This window comes from Perognathus longimembris, chromosome 20 (genome assembly GCF_023159225.1).
Source record: "Perognathus longimembris pacificus isolate PPM17 chromosome 20, ASM2315922v1, whole genome shotgun sequence".
Taxonomy (NCBI): domain Eukaryota; kingdom Metazoa; phylum Chordata; class Mammalia; order Rodentia; family Heteromyidae; genus Perognathus; species Perognathus longimembris.
The window spans coordinates 15,461,288-15,488,953 of NC_063180.1; the positions used below are offsets into that span (position 1 = coordinate 15,461,288).

The 27,666-nt window shown below is 47.1% G+C and overlaps 1 protein-coding gene across 2 annotated transcripts in view; it reads right to left on the reverse strand.

Moving 5' to 3' along the window:
* Window positions 1-27,666, reverse strand: part of Rhpn2 (rhophilin Rho GTPase binding protein 2) — a 44,533-nt gene that overhangs the window by 1,006 nt on the left and 15,861 nt on the right. For both annotated transcript variants that reach the window (XM_048368770.1, XM_048368769.1), the window contains exons 3-14: window positions 24,290-24,418; window positions 20,247-20,322; window positions 17,279-17,356; window positions 16,356-16,480; window positions 14,841-15,007; window positions 11,141-11,328; window positions 8,927-9,083; window positions 7,073-7,192; window positions 6,334-6,528; window positions 5,233-5,309; window positions 3,754-3,900; window positions 2,822-2,977 (exon numbers count right to left, since the gene is read on the reverse strand). In XM_048368770.1, coding sequence (XP_048224727.1) covers window positions 2,822-2,977; window positions 3,754-3,900; window positions 5,233-5,309; window positions 6,334-6,528; window positions 7,073-7,192; window positions 8,927-9,083; window positions 11,141-11,328; window positions 14,841-15,007; window positions 16,356-16,480; window positions 17,279-17,356; window positions 20,247-20,322; window positions 24,290-24,418 — 1,615 coding nt within the window. The remainder of the gene's footprint in view (window positions 1-2,821; window positions 2,978-3,753; window positions 3,901-5,232; window positions 5,310-6,333; window positions 6,529-7,072; window positions 7,193-8,926; window positions 9,084-11,140; window positions 11,329-14,840; window positions 15,008-16,355; window positions 16,481-17,278; window positions 17,357-20,246; window positions 20,323-24,289; window positions 24,419-27,666) is intronic.

Consider the following 27,666-nt stretch of genomic DNA (forward strand, 5'->3'; position numbering starts at 1 on the left):
GCTTTGAACTTCAATCCTTAGATCTCTCAGCCTCTTGAGCCACCAGCACCTATCGTGGGACCATTTTTTCAAAGCTGTGTGTTGATGGGAATATTTTATCAAATAGACTTGCTTTCTTTGAAATTCTAATCCTCAAAGCAGCACCCTCCCTGGCTCGTCTGTCTTTCCCTTCCTCCATCAATCACCCTTTCCTCCTCCACACACCTCATGCTCTTATCTTCTCTCCATACACTCAGGCCCTCCCCCGTACAGATTCCTCAGCCCCTCGCTTCCAGTACCAATGCTGCCTGCATTCCTTCCTCAAAGACCTCCACCCCCTGGCTGGTTCTGCCCTCTCGGTCTGCCTCAGTGCACACCACATTCTTGGGAAAGTTTCCTTGACCCCACACCTCTCCTAGGACCAGCCCAGGGGCTCTGCTTTCTTATACTGGCCGCTTAACCCTTTTCCTTTCATTTCTGCCCCCTATTGCTCCCTGAGTCTTCCTGAATCCCTTTGGAACTCCTCTCTGTGTGTGTGTGCGCGCACACGTGTGTGCGCATGTGTGTGTGTGTGTGTGTGTGTGTGTGTGTGTCCTAGCCTTGAACTCAGGGCTTGGGCACTGTCCCTGAACTTCTCTACTACTAGAATTACAGCGCCACTTCTGGCATTTTCTGAATAGTTTATTGGAGATAAAAGTCTCATGGACTTTCCTGCCTGTTCTGGCTTTGCACTATAATCCTCAGATCTCAGCCTCCTGAGTAGCTACGATTACAGGCATGAGCCACAGTGCCCACCTGGAATGCTTAAGTTTTTAGGGAACATGTTTTTCATTGTTTTGGTACTGGGAATGGGAATGGTGCACTCAGGGCCTTGTGTATTGTCGTGTGTGCGCGCGCGTGTGTGTGTGTGTGTGTGTGTGTGTGTGTGTGTGTTTCTGCTCTACCACTCGAATCACATTTCCAGTTCTGACTTTTAGTGGTTAATTGGAAATAATGAGTTTTTGCGAGTTTTCTGCACAGGTTAGCTTTGAACCATGATCCTCAGATCTCGGCCACCTGGGTAGCTAGGATGATAGGCAACTTCTGGCTTGGGTATTCCCCTTTAAACCTTAAATACCCAGCTGCCTAAATAGATTGGCATGAATGGCCAACTTCATGGAAAACTCAAAGTATGACTGTCCTCTTTTCTACCTCCTTAGCTCCACTATAAAAACAGCCACTGAGGCTTTAGTGGCTTAGTGGTAGAGTGCTTGCCTAGCATGCATGAAGCCCTGGTTCAATTCCTCAACACCACATACACAGAAAAAGCCAGAAGTGGCGCTGTGGCTCAAGTGGTAGAGTGCTAGCCTTGAGCAAAATAAGCTAAGAGACAGTTCATGCCCTGAGTTCAAGCCCCAGGACTGGCAAAAAAATAAGAAAATAAAAACAGCCACTGAGCTAGGCAAAATGGCTCCTACCAGTAATCCTAGCTGTTCAGGAGGCAACCACCCAAAAGCCTGTAGAGCTATGGTTTGAGCCTGCTTGAACAAAAAAAAAGTAAGAAACAGCACCAAGGCCCTGAGTTCAAGACCCAATATCAGCAAGAAGTTCCTGCCCTGTCTAGAAGCCTCTCTTCAACCCCAGATAGTCAACCAGGTATTCTTTCTTTTACATCATTCATCAAGACCATCACTTTGTAGTGCTTACTGAGTGCTCATTCTCAGGGCAAGAACCTTCTCTGTTTAGTTCAAGATGAGGCTCCCATATCTAAGGGTGAAACACTTCTCTTTTTGCTAGTACTGGGAGTTGAACTCAGGGCCTGGGAACTGTCTCTTAACTGTTTTTTTTTTTTTGTTATGTTTTGTTTTTGTCAGTCCTAGGGCTTGAACTCAGGGCCTAGGTACTGTCCCTGAGATTTTTTGCTCAAGGCTAGTGCTCTACTACTTTGAGCCACAGCTCCACCTCCAGTCTCACAGAGTTTCTTGCCCTGGGCTGGCTTCGAATTGTGGGCCTCAGATATCAGCCTCCAGAGTAGCTAGAATTGCAAGTGTGAGCTACCAGCACCTGACCTTTAACTTTATTGCTCAATGCTGGTGCTCTATCACTTGATCCATGTCTCCAGTACAACATTTTTGCTGGTTATTTTGGAGGAGATGGGAGTCTTAAAGATTTTTCTCCCTGGCTAGCCTCAAACCTGTATCCTCCAGATCTCAGTCTCTTGAGTTAGCTGGGATTATAGCTACAGTAACAAGCTTCCGTCTGAACTTATTTTTTTACCCATGGCCTGAGCACTGTCCCTGGCTTCTTTTTGCTCAACGCTAGCACTCTGTCACTTGAGCCACAGCAACACTTCCAGCCTTTTCTGTGTATGTGGTGCTGAGGAATTTGAACCCAGGGCTCTAGGCAAGCACTCTACTGCTAAACCACATTCCCAGCCCCTAAATAGAATTTTTTTTTAAAAAAATTAATCAATTCGGGGCTGGGGATATGGCCTAGTGGCAAGAGTGCTTGCCTTGTATACATGAGGCCCTGGGTTCGATTCCCCAGCACCACATATACAGAAAATGACCAGAAGTGGCGCTGTGGCTCAAGTGGCAGAGTGCTAGCCTTGAGCAAGAAGAAGCCAGGGACAGTGCTTAGGCCCTGAGTCCAAGCCCCAGGACTGGCCAAAGGGGAAAAAAAAAATTAATTCATTACTATGGAACAGGAAACTGGGAGTTCTCCAGATTGTCTCTTGATTTGGGATAAGTGCATTCGGGCTTTCAGTTAGGAACTGGCAGTGTGTGTGTGATACTGGGCTGGGCGGGGAAGGCGGCGGTCCCTGGGGCGGAGCTCACACAGCTCACTGCCCCACCACACTCACCATGGAAGACGTGGAGTCCAGGACGCTCACCACCTTCATGTCAATCTCGTCCCCGCCAAGCCCCTTCAACAGCTTCATGACCTCAGCCACCGTCAGCCACTTACAATCCACGTCGTGAATGGAAACTATATAGTCTCCCTCTTTGGTTCCTGCCAGCTGGGAGAACATGATTTCCATAAAGGTTAGTGTTGCCTCATTTCTTTTTAAAATTATTATTATTATTATTATTATTTTTGCCAGTCCTTGGCTTGAACTCAGGGCCTGAGCACTGTCCCTGGCTTCTTCTTGCTCAAGGCTAGCACTCTGCCACTTGAGCCGCAGCACCACTTCTGGCCATTTTCTGTATATGTGGTGCTGGGGAATTGAACCCAGGACTTCATGTATATGAGTCAAGCACTCTTGCCACTAGGCCATATTCCCAGCCCCTCATTTTTTTTTAAATGTGTACCCATGATGAGGCTTGAACTCAAGACCTGGGTGCTATCCCTGAGCTTCACCCCCCCTTCTCTCTCTCTCTCTCTCTCTCTCTCTCTCTCTCTCTCTCTCTCTGCCGACTATCATTTTGAGCAACAGCTCTACTTCCAGACTTTTTTGGTGGTTCATTGAAGAATCTCACAGACTTTCCTGCCCAGGCTGGCTTTGAGCCACAACCTTCATATCTTGGGAACCCTATGGGTTCCTCCCATTAAAGAAAATGGGGGAAGGGGCCTGGGAATGTAGCTTAGTGCTGGAGTGCTTGCCTAGAGTGCATGAAGCCCTGGGTTTGATTCCTCAGCACCACATAAACAGAAAAAGCCAGAAGTGGCATTGTGTTTCAAGTGGCAGAGTGCTAGCCTTGAGCAAAAAGAAGGCAGGGACAGTGCTCAGGCCCTGAGTTCAAGCCCCAGGGACTGGCACAGGAAACAAACAAAAAAAGCTCAGGCGAGGCTTACCGCAGCAGAGCACTGAGGGTCCAGGAAGTGGACCTGCACCGGGGTGTTCCCTCGCAGCGTGAAGCCCAAGTCCCCTTCTTGCGTTGTGAAGTGAATGTTTCGAGGAGGAGTCCACCTCTTGCTGGCCGAGAACACAGACAGGGGACCCTGGGAAGACAACACTCCTTAGGCTGGAGGCATTGGAGACAGAAGCACATTGGGTTCTATTGATTATATTTTCTTGTGCTGCTAGTAGGGCTTGAACTCAAGGCCTGGAGGCTGTACCTTACTTAGCTCTCTTACTCAAAGCTAGCACTCTTACCACTTGAACCACAGTTCCACTTCTAGCTTTTTAGTGATTAGTTGGAGAATAGAGTCTCACAGATTTTCCTGCATGGGCTAACTTTGAACCATGTCCCTCAGATTTCAACCTCCTGAGTAAGCTAGGATAGTTGTTTGGTTGTTTTTTTTTTTTTTAATTTACTTACTTATATTCTTTTCCCCCAAAGGTATAGATAGATGTTTTGGCATCTTGGTATGGTTCTTAGGATATCTTGAATTTCTAGGCTCAAAGGATCCTTTGCCTCAGTTCCCCAAGTCCTTTGATTACAGGCTTTAAAAATGGTACTTTATACATGGTCTAAGTATTTGTGTCCTGCCAAGATTTGTATATTGAAACCTATAATCCTAGCTACTCAGGAAGCTGAGATCTAGAGGATCTTTGTTCTAAAGCCAGACTGAACAGGAATATCTAACTCTCCAACTAGGCAGCAAAAAGCTGGAGGTAGAGCTGTGGCTCAAGTAATGGAGCACAAGGGTTAAGAGGCAGTGTCAAGGCCCAGAATGCGAACTCTAGTACCAGTGTATGTGTGTGTGCATGTGGGCATATATATACACAAAACAAAGAAAAACAACAACAAAAAAATCCCTAATTACCCAGGGTAGGAATGTGGCTTAGTGGTAGAATGCTTGCCTAGCATGCATGAAGTCCTGGGTTCAACTTCTCAGTACCACATAATCAGAAAAGGCTGGAAGTAATGCTGTGGCACAAATGGCAGAGTGCTAGCCTTGAGCACAGAGAGGCTCAGGGACAAAGCCCTAAGCCCTGAGTTCAAGCCCCAGCACCAGAAAAAAAACCCAAAAACACAACTACTAATTACCCATTCTAAGTAGGTTGGGCCTTTGATGCTAGAGCCCTCATTAATTAGATCCCTCTTACAGTTAGGCTCAGAGGAACGAACTGGCCCCTTTCACCACTTGAGGATACAGCAAAAGGCCATCTATGACTTAGCAAGCAGCTCCCAGCAAATGCTGACTCTACCAACACAATAACCTTGAACTTATCAGCCACCAGAAGAAGAAATGGCTTAACTTTCTGTTGTTTATAAATCATCCATTGAATGGTGTTTTGTATAGGGTCCTGGATGGATGAAGACAGCTTATGTATGAAACTTACAAGCCATCACCTTAGGTCATTTATGAAGGAAATACTCCACATACCAGCTTCTGGAAGTAGTCTGTGACCGTGACCTTGGAGAACTGGGGTGGTATTACTTCTACCTCTTGCTGTGTTTTAGCTAGAAGAGGAAAAACAAAAGGTTAAGAGTCTCCATAATGAGAAATTATCCTCAAAAAAACTCAAACTGCAGTTGGATGCTGGCGGCTCACACCTGTTAGTCCTAGCTACTCAGGAGATTAAGACCTGAGGACCACAGTTTGAAGACAGCCTAGACAGGTAAGTCTTTGAGACTCTTATCTCCAATTAATCACTGAAAGTCAGAAGTGGAGCTGTGGATCAAGTGGTAAGGCACCAGCCTTGAGCAAATTAGCTAAGGGACAGTGCCTAGGCCTTGAATTCAAGCCCCAGTATATGAGAGAGAAAGAGAGAAAGAAAAAGAGGAGCGAGAGAGGAGGAAAGAGGAAGAAAGGGAAGAAAGGGAAGGAAGAAACTCAGATGAAAAAGGAGGGGGATCTAGGGTAGCTGTGGAGCCTGAGATTTTGCTGACAAAGAGTCTAGAAAATGGAAGCAAGAGCACGCTGTATCTTTAAGATACAAAGACTAGAGGCAGGTGATGCTGGGTAAGAAGAAATGATCAACCCAGAGGACAGGACCAGGATGACAGACATCAGAATGACAAGAGAAAGGATCACAAGAAAACTGCTAGAATAGGAATGAGGGGAGAAAAGGGCTGGGTAAGGGAAGCCCATACATAGTCCAGCTGCAGAGCCGTGCTTCAGGGCCCTCACACAGAGGGCTGGCTGGGCCTGCAGAATAGGCAAGCACAGGCTGTATGCAGCTGGGGGTGGCCTCCCACAGCAGGTGCATCTGCTTTTTAGCAGCAGACCACAGAAATAAGACCCCATCACAGGTACACAGGCCCCGCCCACAGGAATAAGGCTTACCATAAGCATACAGGGCCCACCCACGAGCGTACAAGCTCCACCAGTCACACAGGACCAGCCCATAGGCCACACCTTCAAGAGCAAGGCTCTGACTAAAGGCAGAAGGGCCTCAGTCATAGGCCCTGCCCTCATGTGCAAATGCCACACCCACACTCATACAAATCCCATGGGCACAAAGGCCCCCGCCTTGCCACTCACACACAATGTCGGGGGCTCTCATCAAGTTCAGGATATCATCTTCCTCTCGGTGTTGCTCATACTTGAGCTGGGTTCGCTGGTGGGCCGCCATTAGCACCTCCTGGAGCACATGGATGTTGCGTAGCTTCTTGCACAGGCTGGCCTCCCTCAGGGACTCTTCATGGTGGGTGACAGCTCTCTGCAGGTGGCACTTTCCTGCAGGCAGGAAACACAATCCATATGAGTTTTATCAAAGAGCTGGCAGGAGGATTAGCCCTTTCTAAAGAAGCTACTGGTTGCTATTCAGGAGATTTAGGTTTGAGGACTGTGGCTCAAAGCCAGCCGAGGTAGGAAAGTCCATGAGATTCTTATCTCCAATTAACCAGCAAAACGCTGAAAGTAGAGTTGTGACTCTCAACAGGGAAAGCACCAGCCTTGAGTGAAAAGACTAAGAGACAGCACCTGGGCCTTGGACTCAAGACTCAGAACTGGCAAAGAGAAAAGAAGGGAAGAGAAGGGTGGTCATTCCTTCCATAGTGTTAGGGAGACACAGCCAGCCATCTGGCTCCTGGGACGCTCGTGGGGCTGTGAAAAGGCGTTCTGGGGGCCTCTAGGAAGAGAGGCTGTGCCTCTTGGTTCTGATAAGCCACATGCTCGGTCCCAATGCCCTGCCCTCCTCCCCCATAAAGGGGGAGAATCTGGGGCTTTGTGCCCAGGACAGGCTGAGAGCCAGCGGGGACAGCTCAGGGCCCATACGCACCCAGCTGTTGGCGCTGCTGCTGATTCTTCAGTGTGGCCAAGGGCGTCAGCCCTTCTGGCATTCGGGTGTAGAGCTGGGACAGGCATTTCTCCTGGTGGTCCTCATCCGCACCCGGCTTCACTGTGAACACAATCACAAGTGAACCCCCCTCTCCTGCACACTCACACGTGGATTCCCTCCCCACTCCATCCTGGGGCTCCTTTTGACCCCAGGACACAGCCTAGGCAATCCGACCCCCAATCCCTTTGCAGGAGCCAGCCAAACTTGAGAGCTTCAAGACATGGCCCCGAGACACACACACACACACACACACACACACACACACACACACGGCCACTATTGGTGGCTCCTGTGCCTTGTGATGTGGCTCTTCTCCTGCTCCGGCCTCAGTCTCCCCAGAGCATGTCCTGTGAACCTCAGCCCCCACTAACCACCCTCTCTCTACTTCAGAGCTCGGTCTTACTCTCCCCAGCTATGCATGTTCCTTGTGTTGTGTATGTCCCTGCGCAACTGGAAAAGCTCAGCTCAAAGGTCACCACTTCCAGGAAACCCCCAGACTGCCTTGTCCACACCCACAGCAACTACACTCTATTTCCCTTGTTGCCCTATCCTGTCCTCCTACACAGTGCCAGTGGTGGCAGCCAACACATTCAGAGAACTTTGCACACAGGTACTTAATTTTCCTAAGCCCCCCCTCGCTACCCCCAAGGAGGTTTACCCTATTTCTATATTGCAGATGAGAAAAGGGAGGCACAGAGCAGCTAAGTCACTTTTCCAAGGTCACACAGCTGATTAGGGGCAGAACTGAGATACGAACTCAGCAGTCTGGCTGCAGTGATTGTATTTATTTACTCAGGGCTGCCATACTTCAAACATGAATTATATCAGAAATCCTACCTGACCATGAAATTTGAATCAGCCTTAGGGTGAAGAGGGAGAGGCACGACATTTAAGAGGGTGATAAGAACTCAAACAACATAGAAACTTGGGGCTGGGAAGGTGGCTTAGTGGTAGAGTGCTTGCCTAGCATTCATAGTCTGGGTTTGATTCCTTAGTACCACATAAAGAAAAACTCCAGTAGTAATGCTGTGGTTCAAGTGGTAGAGTGCTAGCCTTGAGCAAAAGAAGCTCAGAAGCACAGGGACAGTACGCAGGCCCTGAGTTCAAGCCCCAGGACCGGCAAAAAATAAATTACGTATGTGTGTGTTACTGGAGTTTGAACTCAGGGGCTCACATTTGCTTAGCTTGTTTGCTTGACAAGCATTCTACCATGTAAGTCACAGCTCCAGCCCAGCATTTTGTTTATTATTGGAGATAAAAAGTCTCACAGACTGCCAGTGCTGGCTTTGAATCTTGATCCCCTGGAATTCACGTTCCCTAAGTAAGGAGGGTTATCTTTATAAGCCACCAGTACATAGCCTTTACATTGTTACTAATTTTTTTCTTTGCTGGAGCTTGAACCCTGGGCCTGGGTGTTGTCCCTGCGCTTTTGTGCTCAAGTTTCACGCTCTGTCACTTGAGCCCCAAATCCATTCCAGCTTTTTTTTTTGGGGGGGGGGTAGTTAATTGGAGATTACGGAAATTTTGATACCCTTGACATCCCATATTCCACATGGAAAACCATCTGCTTGGTCCCAAAGGCAGATTGAAACTGTCTCTGAATGAAACCGGGTCTTTCCATAGAAATTGATCATCTCTAATCTGGGCTTGACCTGTCCTCCTACCTCCTGCCTTCAGGCTGGGAACATGTGCAGAACAGGCAAGAGGCACCCACATAGCCCAGAAATCCTCCCCTCCCCGTACTGAGCTGTTAAGACAACAGCCCTGACCCAAGCCCAGAGCCTCAAGTCTTACACTGGTGGTCCATGAGGAGGGTGGCAGTGAAGTAGTGGGCTAGAGCCCCGTAGTGCTGAGCCTTCACACAGGCCAGGCTGGTCCAGGAGTAGGGGATATTCTCTTTCACTGGTGCCTGGCTCATGGCTGTATGCAGCTGCCGGTAAACCTCTGCCACCTGAAACAGGGTCACGGGGAAAGGGGAGCTCAGCTTCAGAGAAAGAAAACCCAATTTGTGATGTGTGTATGTGTATGTACTAGGGCTTAAACTCAGGGCCTGGGTGGTATCCATGAAATTCTTTTGCTTAAGGCTGGCGCTCTACCATTTGAGCCACACCTCCACTTCCAGCTTTTTGGTGGCTCACTGAAGAGTCTCACGTTGGGCTGGGAATGTGGCTTGGTAGTAGAGTGCTTGCTTAGCATATATAAAGCCCTGAGTTTGATTTCTCAGTACCATATCAGCAGAAAAAGCCAGAAGTGGCACTATAGCTCAATGGGTAGAGTGCTAGCCTTAAGCAAAAAGAGGCTCAGGGACAGTGCTCAGGCCTTGAGTTCAAACACCAGGACCAGCAAAAAAAAAAAAAAAAGAAGAAGAGTCTCATTGAGGGCCAGATGCAGGTGGCTCATGCCACCTGGTTCAAAGCCAGACTAAGCAGGAAGTCCATGAAACTCTTACTTCCTACTAGCCACAAAATGAATTAACCACCAAATGTCAAAAGTAGAATTGTGGGGGCTGGGGATATGTTCTAGTGGCAAGAGTGCTTGCCTCGCATACATGAGGCCCTGGGTTCAATTCCCCAGCACCACATATACAGAAAATGGCCAGAAGTGGCGCTGTGGCTCAAGTGGCAGAGTGCTAGCCTTGAGCAAAAAAAAGAAGCCAGGGACAGTGCTCAGGCCCTGGGTCCGGGCCCCAGGACTGGCAAAAAAAAAAAAAGTAGAATTGTGGCTCAAGTGGTAGAGCACTAGCCTTGGGCAAAGGAGCTGGGTGCTGATGGCACATGCTTATAATCCATGAGTCTTTTTTTTTTTTTGGCCAGTCCTGGGCCTTGGACTCAGGGCCTGAGCACTGTCCCTGGCTTCTACCGGCTCAAGGCTAGCACTCTGCCACCTGAGCCACAGCGCCCCTTCTGGCCATTTTCCGTATATGTGGTGCTGGGGAATCGAACCAAGAGCTTCATGTGTAGGAGGCAAGCGCTCTTGCCATTAGGCCATATTCCCAGCCCTCCATGACACTTTTAACTCCAGTTAACCATTAGAAAATTGGAAGCAAAGCCACTCACCGGCAGCTCATGCCTGTCATCCTAGCTACTCAGGAGGCTGAGGTCTGAGGATCACAGTTCAAAGCCAGCCAGCCAGGGCAGGAAAATCTGTGAGATTGTTATCTCTAATTAACCACCAGAAAACTGGAAGTGGGGCTGTGACTCAAAGTTCACTAGCCTTGTGCTAAAGAGCTCAGAGACAAACACCCAGGCCCAGAGTTCAAGTCCCACGACCAACAACAAAAAAAAAAGAAAGAAAGAAAGAAAAGAAAAGGGGCTGGGAATATGGCCTAGTGGTAAAGTGCTCGCCTCGTATACATGATGCTGTGGGCTCGATTCCTCAGCACCACATATATAGAAAAGGCCAGAAGTGGTGCTGTGCCTCAAGTGGTAGAGTGCTAGTCTTGAGTAAAAAGAAGCCAAGGACAGTGCTCAGGCCCTGAGTTTAAGCCTCAGTATAGGCACATGCTCATGCGCGCGTGTGCGCGTGCGCACACGCGGCACACACACACACGCACACACGCACACACACACACACACACCACAGTCTCACTGATTTTGCTGCATAGGCTGGCTTCAAAACAGTAATCCTCAGATTTCAGCCTCCTGAGTAGTTAGGATTACAGGCATGAGCATCAACACCTGTCTAGTAAGAGCCCTTTGTCCTATACAACAGCCCTGCCACAACATGGGCACCCTACTGAGCAATTCCTCGTGCTGTCAAGCCGGAGTTCATAGGAATCGGGCAAGTGTCATTTGTTTGGCTTTAGGCCATGCTGAAGAATGAAATCAATGATCCGTATCTGAAACTGCCACAAGCCAGGAAAACACAGGCCAGCAGCCTCAGCTCGGGAGGGCAGGCTGCCTGGATTGTAGACAAGCTGCTCCCATGGGACCCCATCCACGATCCCTGGGGCACATGTGCCAGCCCAACTGCCCAACCCCGGAAGTCCCAGCAACAAGGAAGCCTCACCTTGGCGGCCTCCTGAGCCACCTTCACCAGCATGAAGAATTCGTTCCGGATCCCAGAAAGAATGAACTTTTCAAAGACACATTCTTGGGCTTGTACAAGCATCATTTTGACCAGCACACTCAGCATGGCGGGGCTCATGTCGTAACTCGGGGTATGAGTGAATGTTTCTTTCAGGTAGTTCAAAACCCCTAAAAATGTAAGGTTTTTACTCATGAGTCAGAGACCATGCTTATAGTACCATGCTGCTCTGGAGAATGACAGAAGATTTTAAAAACATAAAATTGGGCATGAGAGGGTAGCTCAGTGTTTAAGCACTTGCCTAACATGCATGAGGCTCTGAGTTCAAGCTGCAGCACTCCAAAGTGTGAAAAAATACACACATGTGTAAATACATAACATAGACATATATGCATGTGTGCATATATGTGCATGCATAATACATATATATTATATATACTATATATAATATCCTAGGATATATTAAAGTATCTGATTCTTGCCAGGTATCAGTGGACTATGCTGCAATCCTAGATACTCAGGAGGCTGAGATCTGAGAATCACAGATCAAAGCCAGCCTAGGCAGATAAATCTGGAAGGTTCTTATCTCCAATTAACCAGCAAAAAGATGAAAGTGGAATATGGTTCAAGTATTAGAGCATCAGCCATGAGCAAAAAGATCAAATGAGAGCTCAATGCTTTGAGTTCAAGTCCCAGTACTGACATAAATGGTGGACCATGTGTTTAGCATCAAAAAGCCAGAAGTGAAGGTGTGGCTCAAGTGGTAAAGCACTAGACTTGAGGAAAAAAAGCTAAGGGACAGCACTGAGTTCACGTTCATAAAACAACACACACACATATACACACATACACCAGTATCCATACAAGTGTATACGTGTGTATATACATATATGTACATGTATACATACATACATGTATGTATATGTGCGTATATATTTGGTGATTTCATTTAGTGAGTTACCTGTAAAGGTCAAGTTCAGAGACAGGAAGTAGATAGAGGTTACTAGAAGGAGCTGTGAGAAAGAAGGAAGAAGTTCTGTTTAGCAGATATAAAGCCCCACCTTGAAGGACAGACATGCTCTGGAGAAGGATGGTGATATCTGACAATATGAAGGTACTCAATGTAACTGAAATATACATTTACACTGGTTACAGTGTTACTTCTATCTACTTTTATTTCTTTTGCGCCAGCATTGGAGCTTGAACACAGCCTTGCACTTCTCACTTAGCTTTTTTGCGCAAAGCATGAGCAATCGGCAACCAGCTCTTATGTACATTTCATCACCCTAAAAATAGATGAAATAGCTGGGCACTGGTGGCTCATGCCTGTAATCGGAGCTACGTAGGAAGCTGAGATCTGAGGATAACAGTTCCTGCCAGCCCAGACAGGGAAGTCTGTGAGGCTCTTATCTCTAATAAACTACTCAGTAAAAGCTGGAAGTGAAGCTGTGGCTCAGTGGTAAAGGACTAGCCTTGAACAAGAAGAAGCTCATGGACAACACATAGGCAGAGTTCAAGCCCCAGGACCAGCACAAAAAAAGAAGTATAAGTAAATAGTTAAAAACAGACTGGACACCAATGGCTCACACTTCTAATCCTAGTTACTCAGGAGGCTGAGACTGGAGTACATGAGATTCCATCTCCATTAACCAGCAAAAAGCCAGACTGGAGACATGGCTCAAGTGGTAGAGCACCCAGTATGAGCAAGAAAACTCAGTAAGGGAGCTGGGAATATGACCTGGTGGCCAGAGTGCTTGCCTCGTATACATGAAGCCCTGGGTTCGATTCCTCAGCACTACATATATAGAAAATGGCCAGAGGTGGCGCTGTGGCTCAAGTGGTAGAGTGCTAGCCTTGAGCAAAAAGAAGCCAAGGACAGTGCTCAGGCCCTGAGTTCAAGGCCCAGGACTGGCAAAAAAAAAAAAAAAGAAAAAGAAAACAGCTGGCTTGTTCCAATTCCATCAGGCTTCTGGGAGGCAGGCACCACTAGGTGTGTGGTGACAGAGAGGCAGAAAGCAGGAGGAAGGAGCAAACAGCCCCAGGGGAAAAAAATTCTCCCTGGAGAGCTGGGTGGGTGGTTCTGAAAACACAGAACTTTCCCTGGGACCCCTAGTGGAGATGTTTGAGCTGCCACAGGCCTCAGCAGACTTCTACACTCATAACTGTCCCAAAAGCCAGGCCCCCGAGGCGCATGCCTCGCTACTCAGGAGGCTGAGATGTGAGGATCAAGAGGAAGGAAAGTCTGTGACATCTCTATTTCCAATTAACCAGCAAAAAAGCCAGAAGTGGAAGAGCACCAGTCCTATGTAGAAAAGCTAAGAAAAAGCACAAGGTCCTGAGTTCAGCCCCAGTATTGGCACAAAAATAAACTAAATAAGACACACAATATCACTGTAACAATTCCTCCTCCCATGAGATTTCCCTTAAGGTCACTCTCAGTCAACTGTGATACAAAATATTACATGGAAAATTCCAGAAATAAACTCATTAGGCTTCAAGAATTTTTTGGACAGTATATTTGTCATAATTGTCTTGTTTTGTTTTTGTACCAGTACTGAGGCTTGAGAACTCATGCCTGAGCACTGTCCCTTTAGCTTTTTCCACTCAAAGCTGGTGTTCTACCAGCTCCATCACTAACTTTTTGGTGGTTAATTGGAGATAAGCGTGTCACAGACTTTCTTTTTTTTTTTTTTTTTTTTGGCCAGTCGTGGGCCTTGGACTCAGGGCCTGAGCACTGTCCCTGGCTTCTTCCCGCTCAAGGCTAGCACTCTGCCACTTGAGCCACAGCGCCGCTTCTGGCCGTTTTCTGTATATGTGGTGCTGGGGAATCGAACCTAGGGCCTCGTGTATCCGAGGCAGGCACTCTTGCCACTAGGCTATATCCCCAGCCCGTGTCACAGACTTTCTTACCAAGGCTGGCTTCAACCTATACCAGCCTCGTGAGTAGCTAGGAGCATAGGCCTGAGTCACCAGTTCCTGGCTTATAATTATTGTAGATTATTATTATTTTTTAATGTTTATTTTTTATTGTTATTCCAAAGCTGATGTACAGAGAGGTTACAGTTACACAAATCAGGTAATGAGTACATTTCTTTTGGGGCAACGTCACCCTTCCTTCACTTTCTCCCAGTTTTTCCCTCCTGTCCCCATCTGCAAGAAGTTCATTTTCAACAGTGTCTGGTGAGCACCACTGCTGCATTTGCTCACTCTTTGCCCCTCCATTTCTATGTCCAGGTTGTTATTTTTGTTAACCATTATTATAGGAACACACACACACACACACACACACACACACACACTAATGTACGCAGGGTTCAATGCTATTCGTGTTTTGAGGCTCCTACTGGGGGACAGATCTTACAGCAGATTCCCCCCCACCCTCAAGACAATCAGGAACAAATGGACACATTGATAACACATTTTCACTGCGTGGGTAAAGTCTATTCTGACAGGAACAGGTATTTACAGCTGGGGCTGGGGCCACTCACGTGGAAAGATTACCCATTAACCACAGGCCACCCCAGACGGATGCCCTGCTATGACCCATTAAGCAAGTCTCCTGAGGGGAAGTGGACCCAGGGCTGGAAACTGGCTGGGAGGCCCCAAGCCTCTGTGCAGCTGGGGTCCTCGGTGCCACGGGGCAGGGGTGAAGCCCTGTGTAAGTGCCCCGGTGGACACATACCTGCAGCTTTCTGGAAAGCATCCACAGCGCTCTCTAGCCCAGCTTGTGTCTGCCGATTGCACCGGGTTCCAATCTGAGTGTAGAGGGCTCCAATATTGAACAGGATGCTGGCTTTCTCTAGCAGCAGATTCTGCTGGCTCACAGGAACTCCAGTAAGGGAGTCATACCTAGTATAAAAACAAAACAAAGCAAAAACTCAATGGGAGGGAAAACTAGGAGAGAGCGCGGAAAGGGGTGATATTGTCCAAAAAGAAATGTACTCATTATCTGAATTATATAACCGTGACCCCTCGGCACATCACCTTTATAAAAACAACAACAAAATCTCAGCTGAGAAAGCGGGTAACTTGGCTACTTCTTATCAGTTCTGAATAAATATGGACAACGTTTATTTCTTGAATAAAAACTCAAAAGATACACATGCAAGAGGCTTTTGTTTCCAAAGCAAGATGACAAGTGTGAGGATGTTGATTAAAGATCCCTTCCCCCACAAGCCCGGTCCAGTGGGGTGCCACTGTAATCCCAGCACGTGGAAGGATGATGCAAGAGGATCTTTATTTCCCAGACTGCCTGGGCTGCAGTAGAGACACTCTTCTGAAAGACTCCTTTGACAATTAACTGATAGTTTAACAAAATGAATACCAGGAAGTTGAAATATGTTTTGTCCAAATGAGGAGTGAAGGGAGGCAGATGAATGGAGAGAGGAAGGGTAGGTGAATGCAGTCACAATATTCTCATTCTCTCATTCTCATTCTCATTCTCTCTCTCTCTCTCTCTCTCTCTCTCTCTCTCTCTCTCTCTCTCTCTCTCTCTCTCTCTCTCTCTCTCTCTCTCTGGTGCCAGTACTGGGGCTTGAACATAGGGCCTGGGCGCTGTCCACTAGTGCCCAGCTTGCAGTTATAACATTAAATATATTAATGTGAAAATGTAACCAGGTAACTTGAAGAGATGGGTGGAGTTGGGATAAATGGGGGTGGGGGTGAAAGTGTGATAGTGATCAATATGTATCTGTACTCATAAACTGATGTACTGAAACTCCCTTGTACAACCACTTTGTGCGTGTGCACGTGCATCAGTGCGCACGCAGCGGGGTTTAAGCTCAGAACCTGGGGACTGTCCCTTAGGTTTTTTGCTCAAGGCTGATGCTTTACCATCTGATATACAGCTCCACTCCAGCTTCTTGGTGGTTAATTGGAGATAAGAATCTCTCAGACAGTTGGGCGCTAGTAGCTCACACCAGTAATCCTAACTACTCAGGAGGCACCTGAGGGTTGTAGTTCAAAGCCTGCTCAGGCAGGAAAGTGTGAGACTTATCTCCAATTAACCACCAGAAAACCAGAAGTGAGCTGTGCCTCAAAGTGGTAAGAGCACTAGTCTTAAGCAGAAGAGCTCAGGAACAGCGGCCAGGCCCTGAGTTCAAGCCTCACAAATGCCACGTCAGAAGCAGAACCGCGTGTGAAACAGGTACAAGAACACAGACCCAGGAAAGTCCCTGTAAGATCTCAGCCACCTCACCAGGTAAACAAAAGCCCCATCTGGCAGGTGGGCGGGAAGAACCTGCTCTCCACAAAGCCCAGCTGGATGAAGTAGGCCATCAGCAGTTTAACCCCAGCCTCATCCCGGCTAGGTGTTCGGCAAGCCTGAGAAAGGAAAGACAGAGATGTGAACAAGAGCAGGTGTAGGCCGTGGCCTGTGATGTGTGGTACCCAGTATTGGTATCATGAATCCTAGGAGAGGTGCAAAAGGCTTGGGGAAAGTCAGGAATCCTGGGATCTAGCCTCAGACCCAATACTAGAAGGACTGCTTCTCTTCCATGGTTTTCTTTCTTTTTTTGTTTTTATGGTTGGTCGTAGGGCTGGAACTCAGGGCCTGGGGACTATCCTTGAGCTTTTTTGCTCAAGGCTCAACCCCTTTGAGCCACAGCTCCACTTCTGGTTTGGGGGTAGTTAGAGATAAGCAGCATCTATCTCATGGACTTTCCGGCCCAGGATGGCTTTGAACCATGATCCTCAGATCTCAGCCTCCTGAGTAGCTGAGATTATAGGCATGAGCCATCAACACTCAGCCTATGGTTTTCTTGTATAAAACAGAAAATAGTGATTGATTGATTTGCTAGTACTGGGGCTTAACCTCTACTGCTCTCCTGGAGCTTTTTCGCTCAAGGCTGTCGCTCTACAACTTGAGGCACAGCTCTTCTTCCAGCTTTTTGGTGGTTAACTATCTACCTTCCTGGCCTGATTCTGAGCCATGATTCTCAGATCTCAGTCTCCTGAATAGCTGGGATTACAGGTGCGAGCCACCAACTCCTGGCTATGGAATAATGATTCGCAGCCCATTCCCTCCGACCTCCCTTCATTCTCTAAGGCCACAAGGAAAAGGAAGATGGAGACTCAGCACCCAGCACCAGTCTTCTCTACTTGTCTACAGACGAAACTTACCTGCCTCAGATCCATCAGATCAGCAATTTCATCTTCATACAAATAGCTATCTTCACTGTAATGTTCCAGGATAAAATCCTGTCAGAAAAATTAGATAAGACATGATTCAAGAAGATGGGATGCAGACCAATGGCATAGCTCATGCTTGGCCTAAGGGCCTGTGTTCCAGACCCAGGACCAAAATAAAAACATAAACAAACAAATAGATAAAGCTGAGGGAGCTAGAGGCTCACACCTGTCATCTAACTACTCAGGAAGCTGAGATGTGAGGATCGCAGTTTGAAATCAGTCAGCCTAGGCAAGAAAGTTCACAAGACTTAGACTTTTTTTTTTTTGCCAGTCCTAGGCCTTGAACTCAAGGCCTGGGCTCTGTTCCTGAGTCTCTCTGTGCTCAAGGCTAGCACTCTAACACTTGAGCCACATCCCCACTTCAGGCTTTTTCTGTGTATATGGTACTGAGGAATCAAACCAGGGGTTCATGCTTGCTAGGCAAGAACTCTACCTCCTAAGCCACATTCCCAAGCCTCCATAAGACTCTTATCTCCAATTTACTACCAAAAAGCTGGAAGTTAGCTGTGGCTCAAGTGGTAAGAGTGCCAGCCTTGAATGAAAAAGCCAAGACAGAATGCCACCCAGGCCCTGAGTTAAGCCTCAGTACTGGGACAGAAGAAAGAAAAGAAGGAAGAAAGAAGGAAAAAGAAAAAAGTGCACGTGAATCAAAGTTTCAAGGTGTGGAATTTTCTACTTATATCTCATCAGTACTCAAAAAGTCATGGAATTCAAAGAATTTCTGATTTTCAGATTAGGGATGTTCAGCCTGTCTTAGAAGAGTCAAGCATTAGGGGAAAAAATGAGAGTAATGTGAGGGGCCTGGAAAGTGTTACAAAGTGAGAGCTGGCTCTCACTACCTACACAAACGATAACAAGATAGACTGTTCCATTGTATTTTCCCATATGGCTTGAAGCATTCTGTCTGTCTCTCTTCTCTGTCTCTGTCTCCATCTCTGTCTCTCTTTCTCGCCTAGGATCTCACCATGTAGTCCAGGCTGGCCTTGAACTGTAGTTTCTCCTGCCTTTGCCTTCTGAGTGTGAACATTCTCTTTACAAACTTTTTGGTTTTGTGTGCACAGACATGCTACACACAGTGCACTACATTTATACAAACAGATGTGAATAAAATGTGATTTAGCTATGCAATTGTTTTTAACTTGGAAATGGCAATCAGTCATCTTCACACGCCATAAAACACCCTATGACTTGACTTTTCCTCCCCAGTATTGGGGTTTCAACTCAGAGCCTGTGCTGGCTAGACAGGTGATCTCACCATACTCTTATCATTCTATTTCTTTTTGCTTTTGTTACTTATTTATCGTTCATTCATTGGTACTAGTACTAGGGCCTGGGTGTTGTCCTTTAGCTTTTTCACTCAAGGCTGGTGCTCTACCACTTGAGCCACAGCTTCACTTCCATAGGATCATAGTTCAAAGCCAACCTGGGCAGGAAAGTCTGAGAGGCCCTTATCACCAATTAATCAGCAAAATCTGGAAGTGGAGCTATGGCTCAAGTGGTAGAGTGATAAAATGAAGTAAAATAAAAGTTAAGCCACTAAGAAGTTGGCTGCTGGCTGTTGCTTCTCCACTGTTTTCTATCCAGAAAATGGAACTTTCTTGAGATCTTGAGTCTTGGAATATAACCAACTGGGCTTCTCCAGCTGCAACATAAACTAAACCCAACTCACAGGGAGCCAGACAAAAAGCATCAGTCAAAAAGGCCCAGGGCAAAGGATGTTCTACTGTCTAGAGACCCAGTGTCTGAGAACAAAGGTCAGGAATTAATGTGTTCAAAGTATTAACCAACCTCTTACAAAAAGTGAGATTTGTGTAGTAGTCAAAATGCCATATGATGACTGGTTTTTCTTTTCTCAAATAAAAGTAGATGAGCAGGATTTGAAGGGAAAGAAATAGAATTCTTAGCTGGGTGCTGGCACTTCCCAGCTGTCATCCTAGCTACTCAGGAGGCTGAGATCTGAGGTTCAAAGTGTGAAACTAGCCTGGGCAGGAAAAAGTCCATGAGGCTCTTTACCTCCAATTAACCACCGAAAAGCCAGAAGTAGAGGTGTGGCTCAAGTCGTGGAATGCCAGCCTTGGGTGAAAAAGCTAAGGAAGAGCTCAAGTTCCTGAGTTCAAGCCCCAATACTGTCATACACATATGCGTGCACGCATGCACGTGCATACACACACATACATGGACACAGACACATGCACATAGACTTAGTGATTATACCATACAAGAATAAAGATACTGCTGGGCCTGGTGGTACATGTGCATGCTAGTAATCCCTGTAAGCAATTGGGAGGCAGGAAGATGGAGAGTAAACGGCCAGCCCAGACTCTGCCTCTGAATGAATACATCAATAAAGTAAAATTCAGTATAACCCACTTTCTTTAGGCACATCAGAGGAGTTTGAAAAACGAGTCAGGAGAGCAAGGAAATGAGAGGAATGAATACCCAGGTTCTCCACATAGCTGGCTGAGAGGGTTCAATACCACTGAGCCTAAGGCCTTGCAAAGAATACACACTTTCCTTTATTTATTTATTTTGGTGTACTTGAATATGAACTCGGGGCCTCACACTTATCAGAAAGACCCTATGCCACTTGAGCCACATAACCAGACCTTTTTTACTTTCATTCATTCTGGGGATAGTGTCTTATGTGTATGCCTGGGCTAAAGTGAACCATAAACCTTCTAGTTATTCTTCCCATAGAGCTGGCATGACAGATGGGTGCCACCATGCCCAGCTGAGATGGGGTTTCAATATTTTTTTGTACCAACTGGCCTCTCACTATGATCCTCCCAAACTCTGCCTCCTGAGTATCTAGGGTTACAGGCATGAGCCACTGGGCATAGCCCAACAATCCATTTCCATTTTAAACACTGAGCCTAGGGCCCACTGCTTTGAGATTTACCTTGAGAACGACTGAGAAGTCCACATCTTTGGTTTCCTTCAGGCCAAGAGGAATCAGGGGGATGGTAAATGCCTCCCTACGAGGAATAAACACAAGGTGTAGAATCCCTGTACCCCAGCAATGCCCCCCAACCCCAGGCCAGTACAGCTCACACCTGACTGATGGTCATGCTCCATAAATACAAGTCTGCTCTTCCATTGTTTTTAATTTTTTTTTTTTTTTTTTGGTCCAAGATCAGGACTCAAATCCAGATCCTGGCATTTTCGCTCATTGGCTGGTGTTCTACCAACTGAGCCATGCCTCCAACCCCCATAAAGATAATTCTGATCACGCCTTTCCTTTTTTGTGTGTGCCAGTATTGGGGCTTGAACTGAGGGCCTGCATGTTGTCCCTTAGCTTTTTCACTTAAGGTTGGCGCTCTAATAGCTTCATTTTGCCTTTTTGCTGGTTGACTGGAGATAAGAGTCTCAAGGACTTTCCTGCCTGGGCTGGCTTCAAACCATGATCCTCCGATCTCAGCCTTCTGAGTAGCTAGGATGACAGGCGTGAGCGACTGGCACCTGGTTTACGACTTTCCTTTTCTAAGGCAATCCCCAGCCATGGCCTCAACCCTGATTGACCTCTCCAGTTTCAACCTCTCTTTCAACAGACCTGGTTATTGCACCCACTGTACTCACCCTGCTCTGCTGGGCCCCTCCGGTCCCTAACCCTTCCCATTCTCTCCTAAGCAGCCTTCATCACCTCCCACCCTCTCCTGGGCCTCTTCCTTTGGGACAGATGAGAGTGAATTCCTCAAGGGCAGGGGCCCCACCTGACACCTAAATATGGCTAGCTCCCCACACAGGTCCAGACTTGGGAAAACACTGTGCCACCCCCACCTGCAGCCAGAACCACGGGGTCACCTCACACTGGCCCTACCTACATTCCTGGGACAGGGCTGGCAGGAAGTAAACCTGTGCTCAGGGTTTTACAAACAGGTATCCAGGAGCCTAACCTGTAACGGGAGACCTCATGGGCTGCTCCACCCAGCCCAAAGAGGCCAAGAATGCCAGGCAAGGTAGGTGGACAATGGAAGTAAGCTGAAACTGCCACCATGGCAAAGTTGTGCTGAATGCTAGTGAGACCCAGCCTAGGTGTGTGGCTGGCCCAACACCCCGCCCCCTGACCCCCACCCACCAGAAGGCTGGGCCTGGTGGAAGGAGATAAGGATCAGCCAGGCCTGGCTCTTCTGGGCCCAGCGCCCTAATGGCTGGATATAAGGTCTGTTCTCCCCATGACTGTCCTGAGGACCCCAACACCAGGGCATTCCACCCCAGTGTGGCACTAACAGGACTCTGACTTGAGCTCCCTACCTTTTCTTACATGCCCAGTGAAGATCATTTCTTCTCTGCCTATTTTCTGCAGTTGGTGCTGGTGAGTCACACCTGTAATCCTAGCTACTCAGGAGGCTGAGATCTGAGGATCACAGTTCGAAGCCAGCCAGAGAAGAAAAATCTCTGAGATTCTTCTCTTCAATTAACCAGCAAAAAGCCAGAAATGGAGGTGTGGCTTAAGTGGTAAAACACAAGCCTTGTGCAAAAAAAGCTAAAGGATAGCACCCAGGCCCTGACCCCGAGTGTCAGCTCCAGTGCCAACACAACAAAAACAAAATAACAGAAATAACTGACAACTTGAAGTGAGAAGGGGGAGAGATATGCCAGGCGTCCTTTAGAATCGACTCCTAGTTTCCTTCCCTCTTTCCAGTGGCCCAGGATATCACCTGAGGCCACTCTAGGGTCACAGGGTCACCTGCTCTTATGAGAACATGCCTCTGCTGTACCTGCTGCAGGAATGTGGATGGGCTCAAGAGTGGAATGTGTGCGTGCATGCACGTACACACGCGCGCACACACAGACACATACACACGTCAGTACTGGAACATGAACTCAGGGCCTGAGTACTATCCCTAAGCTTTTTCACTTAAAGCTGGCACTCTACCACTTAAGACACACCTCCACTCCCAACTATCTGGTGGTTCATTAGAGATAGAATCTCACGGACTTTCCTGCCTAGCCTGGCTTTGAACTGTGATCCTCAGATCTCAACTTCCTAAGTAGCTAGGAGGACAGGCCTGAGCCACCAGCACTTGTCACAATACTGACATTTAATACCACAGCAGAGCTGGAAGTTTCTGCCATTTGCTGTTGATCTGACAAGGTTTTTGAAACTGCCTTGGGAGTCACAGGTGAACCAAAGGTAACACAAAGAAAGGAGCCAGAGGACTGGCTTCAGACACAGATGTTTGACTTTGACTTACACCACCACCCCAGGTGTCATATGAAAGGTTAGGGTCAGGAAATGTACATTCCAAAGAGACTCAAAACATTCCTAAACGTCCTCCTTCTGTTAATCCAGGAAACTATTTTTCTGCCTGAGTTTCCTTCGGGGCTTAGCCACTTTGGAGAATTTTTACTTACCCCACACAAAAAGTACTTAAGGGGAAAGGTGGGAGAAAAATGAGGGAGGAGGTAACAAGTTTGGTAAGAAATGTACTCACTGCCTTACCTACGAAACTGTAACCCCCCTGCACATCACTCTGATAATAAATAAGTAATAAAAATAAAATAAAAAGAATGTAAGGGGGCTAGGAATGTGGCTTAGCGGTAGAGTGCTTGCCTTGCATGCACGAAGCCCTGGGTTCCATTCCTCAGCACTACATATATAGAAAAAGCCAGAGGTGGTGCTGTGGCTCAAGAGGTAGAGTGCTAGCCTTGGGCAAAAAGAAGCCAGGGCTGGCAAAAAAAAAAAAAATTGTAAGTTTTTTCTTGGGATATGTTGGGATAGTTTTCCTTAGTGCCCCCTTGGGCAGGAGACTTACTTCCTTTTTTCTTTTATTATTTATGTATATTTGTGTGCATGCGTGTGCACGCTCGCTCATGCATGCGCACACTACTACTGCAGCTTGAATTCAGGACCCCAGGTGCCGTCTCTTCGCTTTTTTGCTCATGGATGGTATTCACCACTTGAGCCACAGCTCTATTTCCAGCTTTTTGGGTAGTTAGTTAGAGATAAGATTCTCTCAGTCTTTGGACTTTCTTGCTCAGGCTAGTTTTGAACCGTGATCCTCAGGTCTCAGTCTCATGAATAGCTAGGATTGTAGGCATGAGCCACTGGTGCCTGGATACAACTTTTGGAGCTTTTCTGTAGTTCACTTCTCAATATTTCTCCTGCTACAGCAGCCCCTCCCCACCAGTAAGGACCATTTTTGGAACTTTGGAATCAAGACATTCATTTCTATATATTGCATGGGGTCACTTCTGAAGTATCTCCATGGGGGTCTCAGGTTTAACCTTAGTTCTTGTATATTTCCGGGAGGCGGGGTACCAATTACTGGGGTTTGAACTTGGCGCATGGACACTGTCCCTTAGCTATTTCGCTCAAGGCTGGTGTTCTACCATTTGAGCTGGTTTTGGGGGGTGGGGGGAAATTCATTGGAGATGACAGTCTCACATACTTTCTTGCCCGGGCTGGCTTTAAACCATAGTCTTCAGATCTCAGCCTCCTGAGTAGCTAGGATGACAGGTGTGAGCAACACTGGCTCTCATGCCTTCTCTCGATAGAAAGATCCGGAACTAAGCCGTGGGCTTAGAGAGAGACTGAGAGGGGAAAAGCCAGGGCAACTTAGCCCCATGGGGCAGATCTGACATCACAAGCTGTTCATAGAGCACTTTCCAGGGCATTCTCACAGATGAGACAATACGTCAGTCCACGTGACAGATGCTATCTCCTTGCCCAGACCCAGGCACCACAGTTCTGCCATAAAATGTATCCCAAGTGGGCCCTAGACAAATGGCACTGTGCCCATACCTCTAGTTTTGTCCCTATAAACTCCCCAAGTCCAACCCTATAAACCCCAGTACTTGGCTCATTGTCTGATGGGTAAAAACCCAGTATTCTCTCCCTGCCCAGAGTGGGGACTGTGGGCTCTCTTGGTGCACAAGATCTGGGATGCAGGCAACTCCTGGCTTAAAGAGCATCCATTGGGAAGGGTGTGGTACACTCACTCTGAGTTCTGGTACACGCCCACTGAGATGTTGAGTCCCTCGAGCTCCTCCTTCAACATCTGCAGGTCTGAATTGACAAAGCTGAGCTCCAGGCGCACCTGTTCTCGTACCTTTTGGTTGGTGGCTACTCTGTTCAAAGAGAAGAGGGGGAGAAGCATTCTATCAAGCAACCCAGTGAACAGACATTAACCCAATCCCTGCAGGGGAGATGAAGGAGGCCCCGGGCAGATGAGTATCAGAGGTGATCAGACAAGCCTCTCAAAAAGCGGGAAGTGAAGCTGTGGCTCAAGTGGTAAAGTGCCAGCCTTGAGTGAAAAAGCTAAGTGACAGTGCCAGGCTCTGAGTTCGAGTCTCAGTACCAGCACACACACATCCAGACACACATCCACATACAGTACAAATAACTCTAAAGTCCATTAACCACTAAACCAGGATACAGAATGAAATAGTATGCAGTAATACAAGAACTAACGACCTACTTTTCAATAGCAACTCAAAGACCTTGTAGATGAGTCCTTCATCTTACAGATTAGGAATCACCACCAAAGTAACAATAGGAGCACCAGGCATTGAGCCAGGGGGGAATTGTACATACTTATGAGCCAAAATCATTGTTATCTGACTGAGGAAGTACAAAGCTTATCTACCACCAGCTGGGCCCAGCTACAGAGACTGTCTGGCCACCATTCTCTCTGTGGCACATAAAACCTGCTGCTCATTTGTGCCCATACATCTTTATCCAGAGAGAAGGGTGCTAGCCAACCTTCTCTAACTGTTCAAAATTTCCACACCTGAACACTTAGGCCCTAACCGGGCAATGAGGTTGAAGAAAACTTGCCGTGGTGTAGATCACTGCTCTGGAGAGTTTCAATTTCTTTTTTGTTGTCATTGTTTTAGAGAAGTTACAATCATTAGTACAATGTATGTGTGTGTGTGTGTGTGTGTGTGTGTGTGTGTGTGTGTGTGTGTGTGTGTGTGTGTGTGTGTTGGGGGAAGGGTATCCTGAAATCTGAACTCAGTGCCAGGTGCTGTCCCTGAGCTTTTGTGCTCAAGTCTAGGACTCTACCAATTGAACCACAGCTCCACTTCTGGCTTTTTAAAAGAAGTTTATTGGATGGGTCTCGTGAACTTTCCTGCCCAGGCTGGCTTTGAACTGTGATTCTCAGATCTCAGCCTCTTGAGTAGCTAGGATTATAGGTGTGAGACACCAGGGCTTGGCTAATTAGTATATTTCATATCCTCATGTAGCCTGCGTGTACACACTAACACCCCTGAAAAATAAAGGCCTCCCAAAAGCCATAGATGGGACACTTGCACTTCAACATCTTCTAGTCTACTCTAACAATGTCCTTTCTTTTCCTTTTCCTTTTTGTTCCAGTACTGGGGCCTGCACTCATGGCCTGGACATTGTCCTTTAACTTTTTCACTCAACATTGGTGCTCTACCACTTGAGCCACAGCTCTATTTCTGGCTTTTTGGTAGTTACTTGGAGATAAAGACTTTCCTGCCTCAGGTTGGTCTCAAGTCTCAGCCTCTTGAGTAGCTAGGATGACAGCCATGAGTCACCAGTATCTGGGTAACCATGTCTTATCTGTCTGTCTTTCCTTCTCTTTTTCTTTCTTTCTTCTTCCTTCCCTTCCCTTCCCTTCCTTCCTTTCATTTTTATGATGTTTCCAGAGCTCCAATTCCTTGATTCCCAACACCAGCTGAGTGTCCAATAACTCCATCCAGTTCAGATGCCCGACTCCTTGTTAACCCATTGGTTAAAGGCTTTGTCCTAATACAACTGTCCTGTCCCCACTGTAGGCACCAATCACAGGTCCCAGGGGATGGGGACTCTGACTGACCAACTAGGCAAGACTCACAGAAGGCGGGGGAAACGCTTCATCTGAGTTCCTGATCAGGGCAAATATTCAATCCAAGAACAGATCAACAAGTCAGGCACTGGTGGCTCATGCCTATAATCCTAGCTACTCAGGAAGCTGAGATCTGAGGATCATGGTTTGAAGCCAGCCTGGGCAGGAAACACCATGGAAGTAGAACTGTGGCTTAAGTGGTAGAATACCAGCCTTAAGGGAAAAACCTCACAGACAGAACTCAGGCCCTGAGTTCAAGCCTCAGGACAGACTAAAGGAAGTGATACCCAGAGCATGCTACCAGAGAAAGGAAGGTGTACACAGCCTTCTTCCCTATGGCCAACCTCAGGCGGGCCAACCCCCAGTATGTTCCCCAGCCCAGAAACTTCTATACCCCATCATTTAGGGCTTTTTATGGAGCTTTCATTCCCTAGATATACGATGGTTAAAGTCACTGGCCACTAGTGGTTGGCCTCAATCTCTAGGCCCCTCCCACTTCTGGAAGGGAGGGTAGGAGGAGGAACAGAGAGTGAAAACCCCTCTACATCCTGGCTGAGTCTTTCTGGGGAATCAGTCCTTAGCCTGAAGGTCTCCCCAACAGGACACAGTCTCAGTAGATTGAAGATAACTCTTATCACAAGAGTTTTAGGAGGCCTGGACCAGGAACACAGGAAACAAAGACCAAATATTTACGTTTGGATTATACCAGAGCAACATACTGGATTGATTTCATAACACAAAATGGGTCTCAACCTACAGCTTGTAAAACCTGTGCAACAAAGGTGTTACTGACAAAAAAAAAAAAAAAAAAAGAAGAGAGAGAGAGAGAGAGAGAGAAATGATTTACCAGTAGATCTTACCCCGCAAAAATTCAGGGAAGAAAAAATGTCTCAGCCTTCTGGCTCTCTGGTTACAGGTTCACTAAGTCTTAGCATGTGTTTCCTCCAAGCTATCAGTATGAAAGGTGCTCCAGATCAATTTTCCCTTTTCCTATGGCTGCCAGGAAGCTCAGAGGCTCACATAAACTAAGTATATCTCCAGCAAAGCCTCTCATACATTCTTTCTTCTCCAGGCCCACCTACTACTAGAAGCTTACAAGTTATACAAGTGTTTAAAAGTGGCTCAAGCCTACTTGTGGACTAAGGCAAGATAAACAATGATTACTTCCCCAAGAACTGGCCAAGTATAGAAGACTAACACTTGGTCCTCTGTCTATATATGCAGCTCAACAAATGTCAGATCCAACTAGAAAAATTAGTCAGCCAGGCACCTGTGGATCACGCCTGTAATCCTAGCTATTCAGGAAGCTGAGATCTGAGGATAACAGTTCAAAGGCAGCCTTAGGAAATGAAAGTCTTGTGAGAGTCTTATCTTCAAAAAAATCAGAAGTGGAGCTCTGGCTCAAGGGGTAGAGCACTAGCCTGAGAAGGGGGGAGGGGGGTGGGTGTCACCCAGAGCATTGACCAAGCTCAAAAAAAAAAAAAGAGGCCTCCCTGCCTATTCAGGTCTCTGAGGCCATAT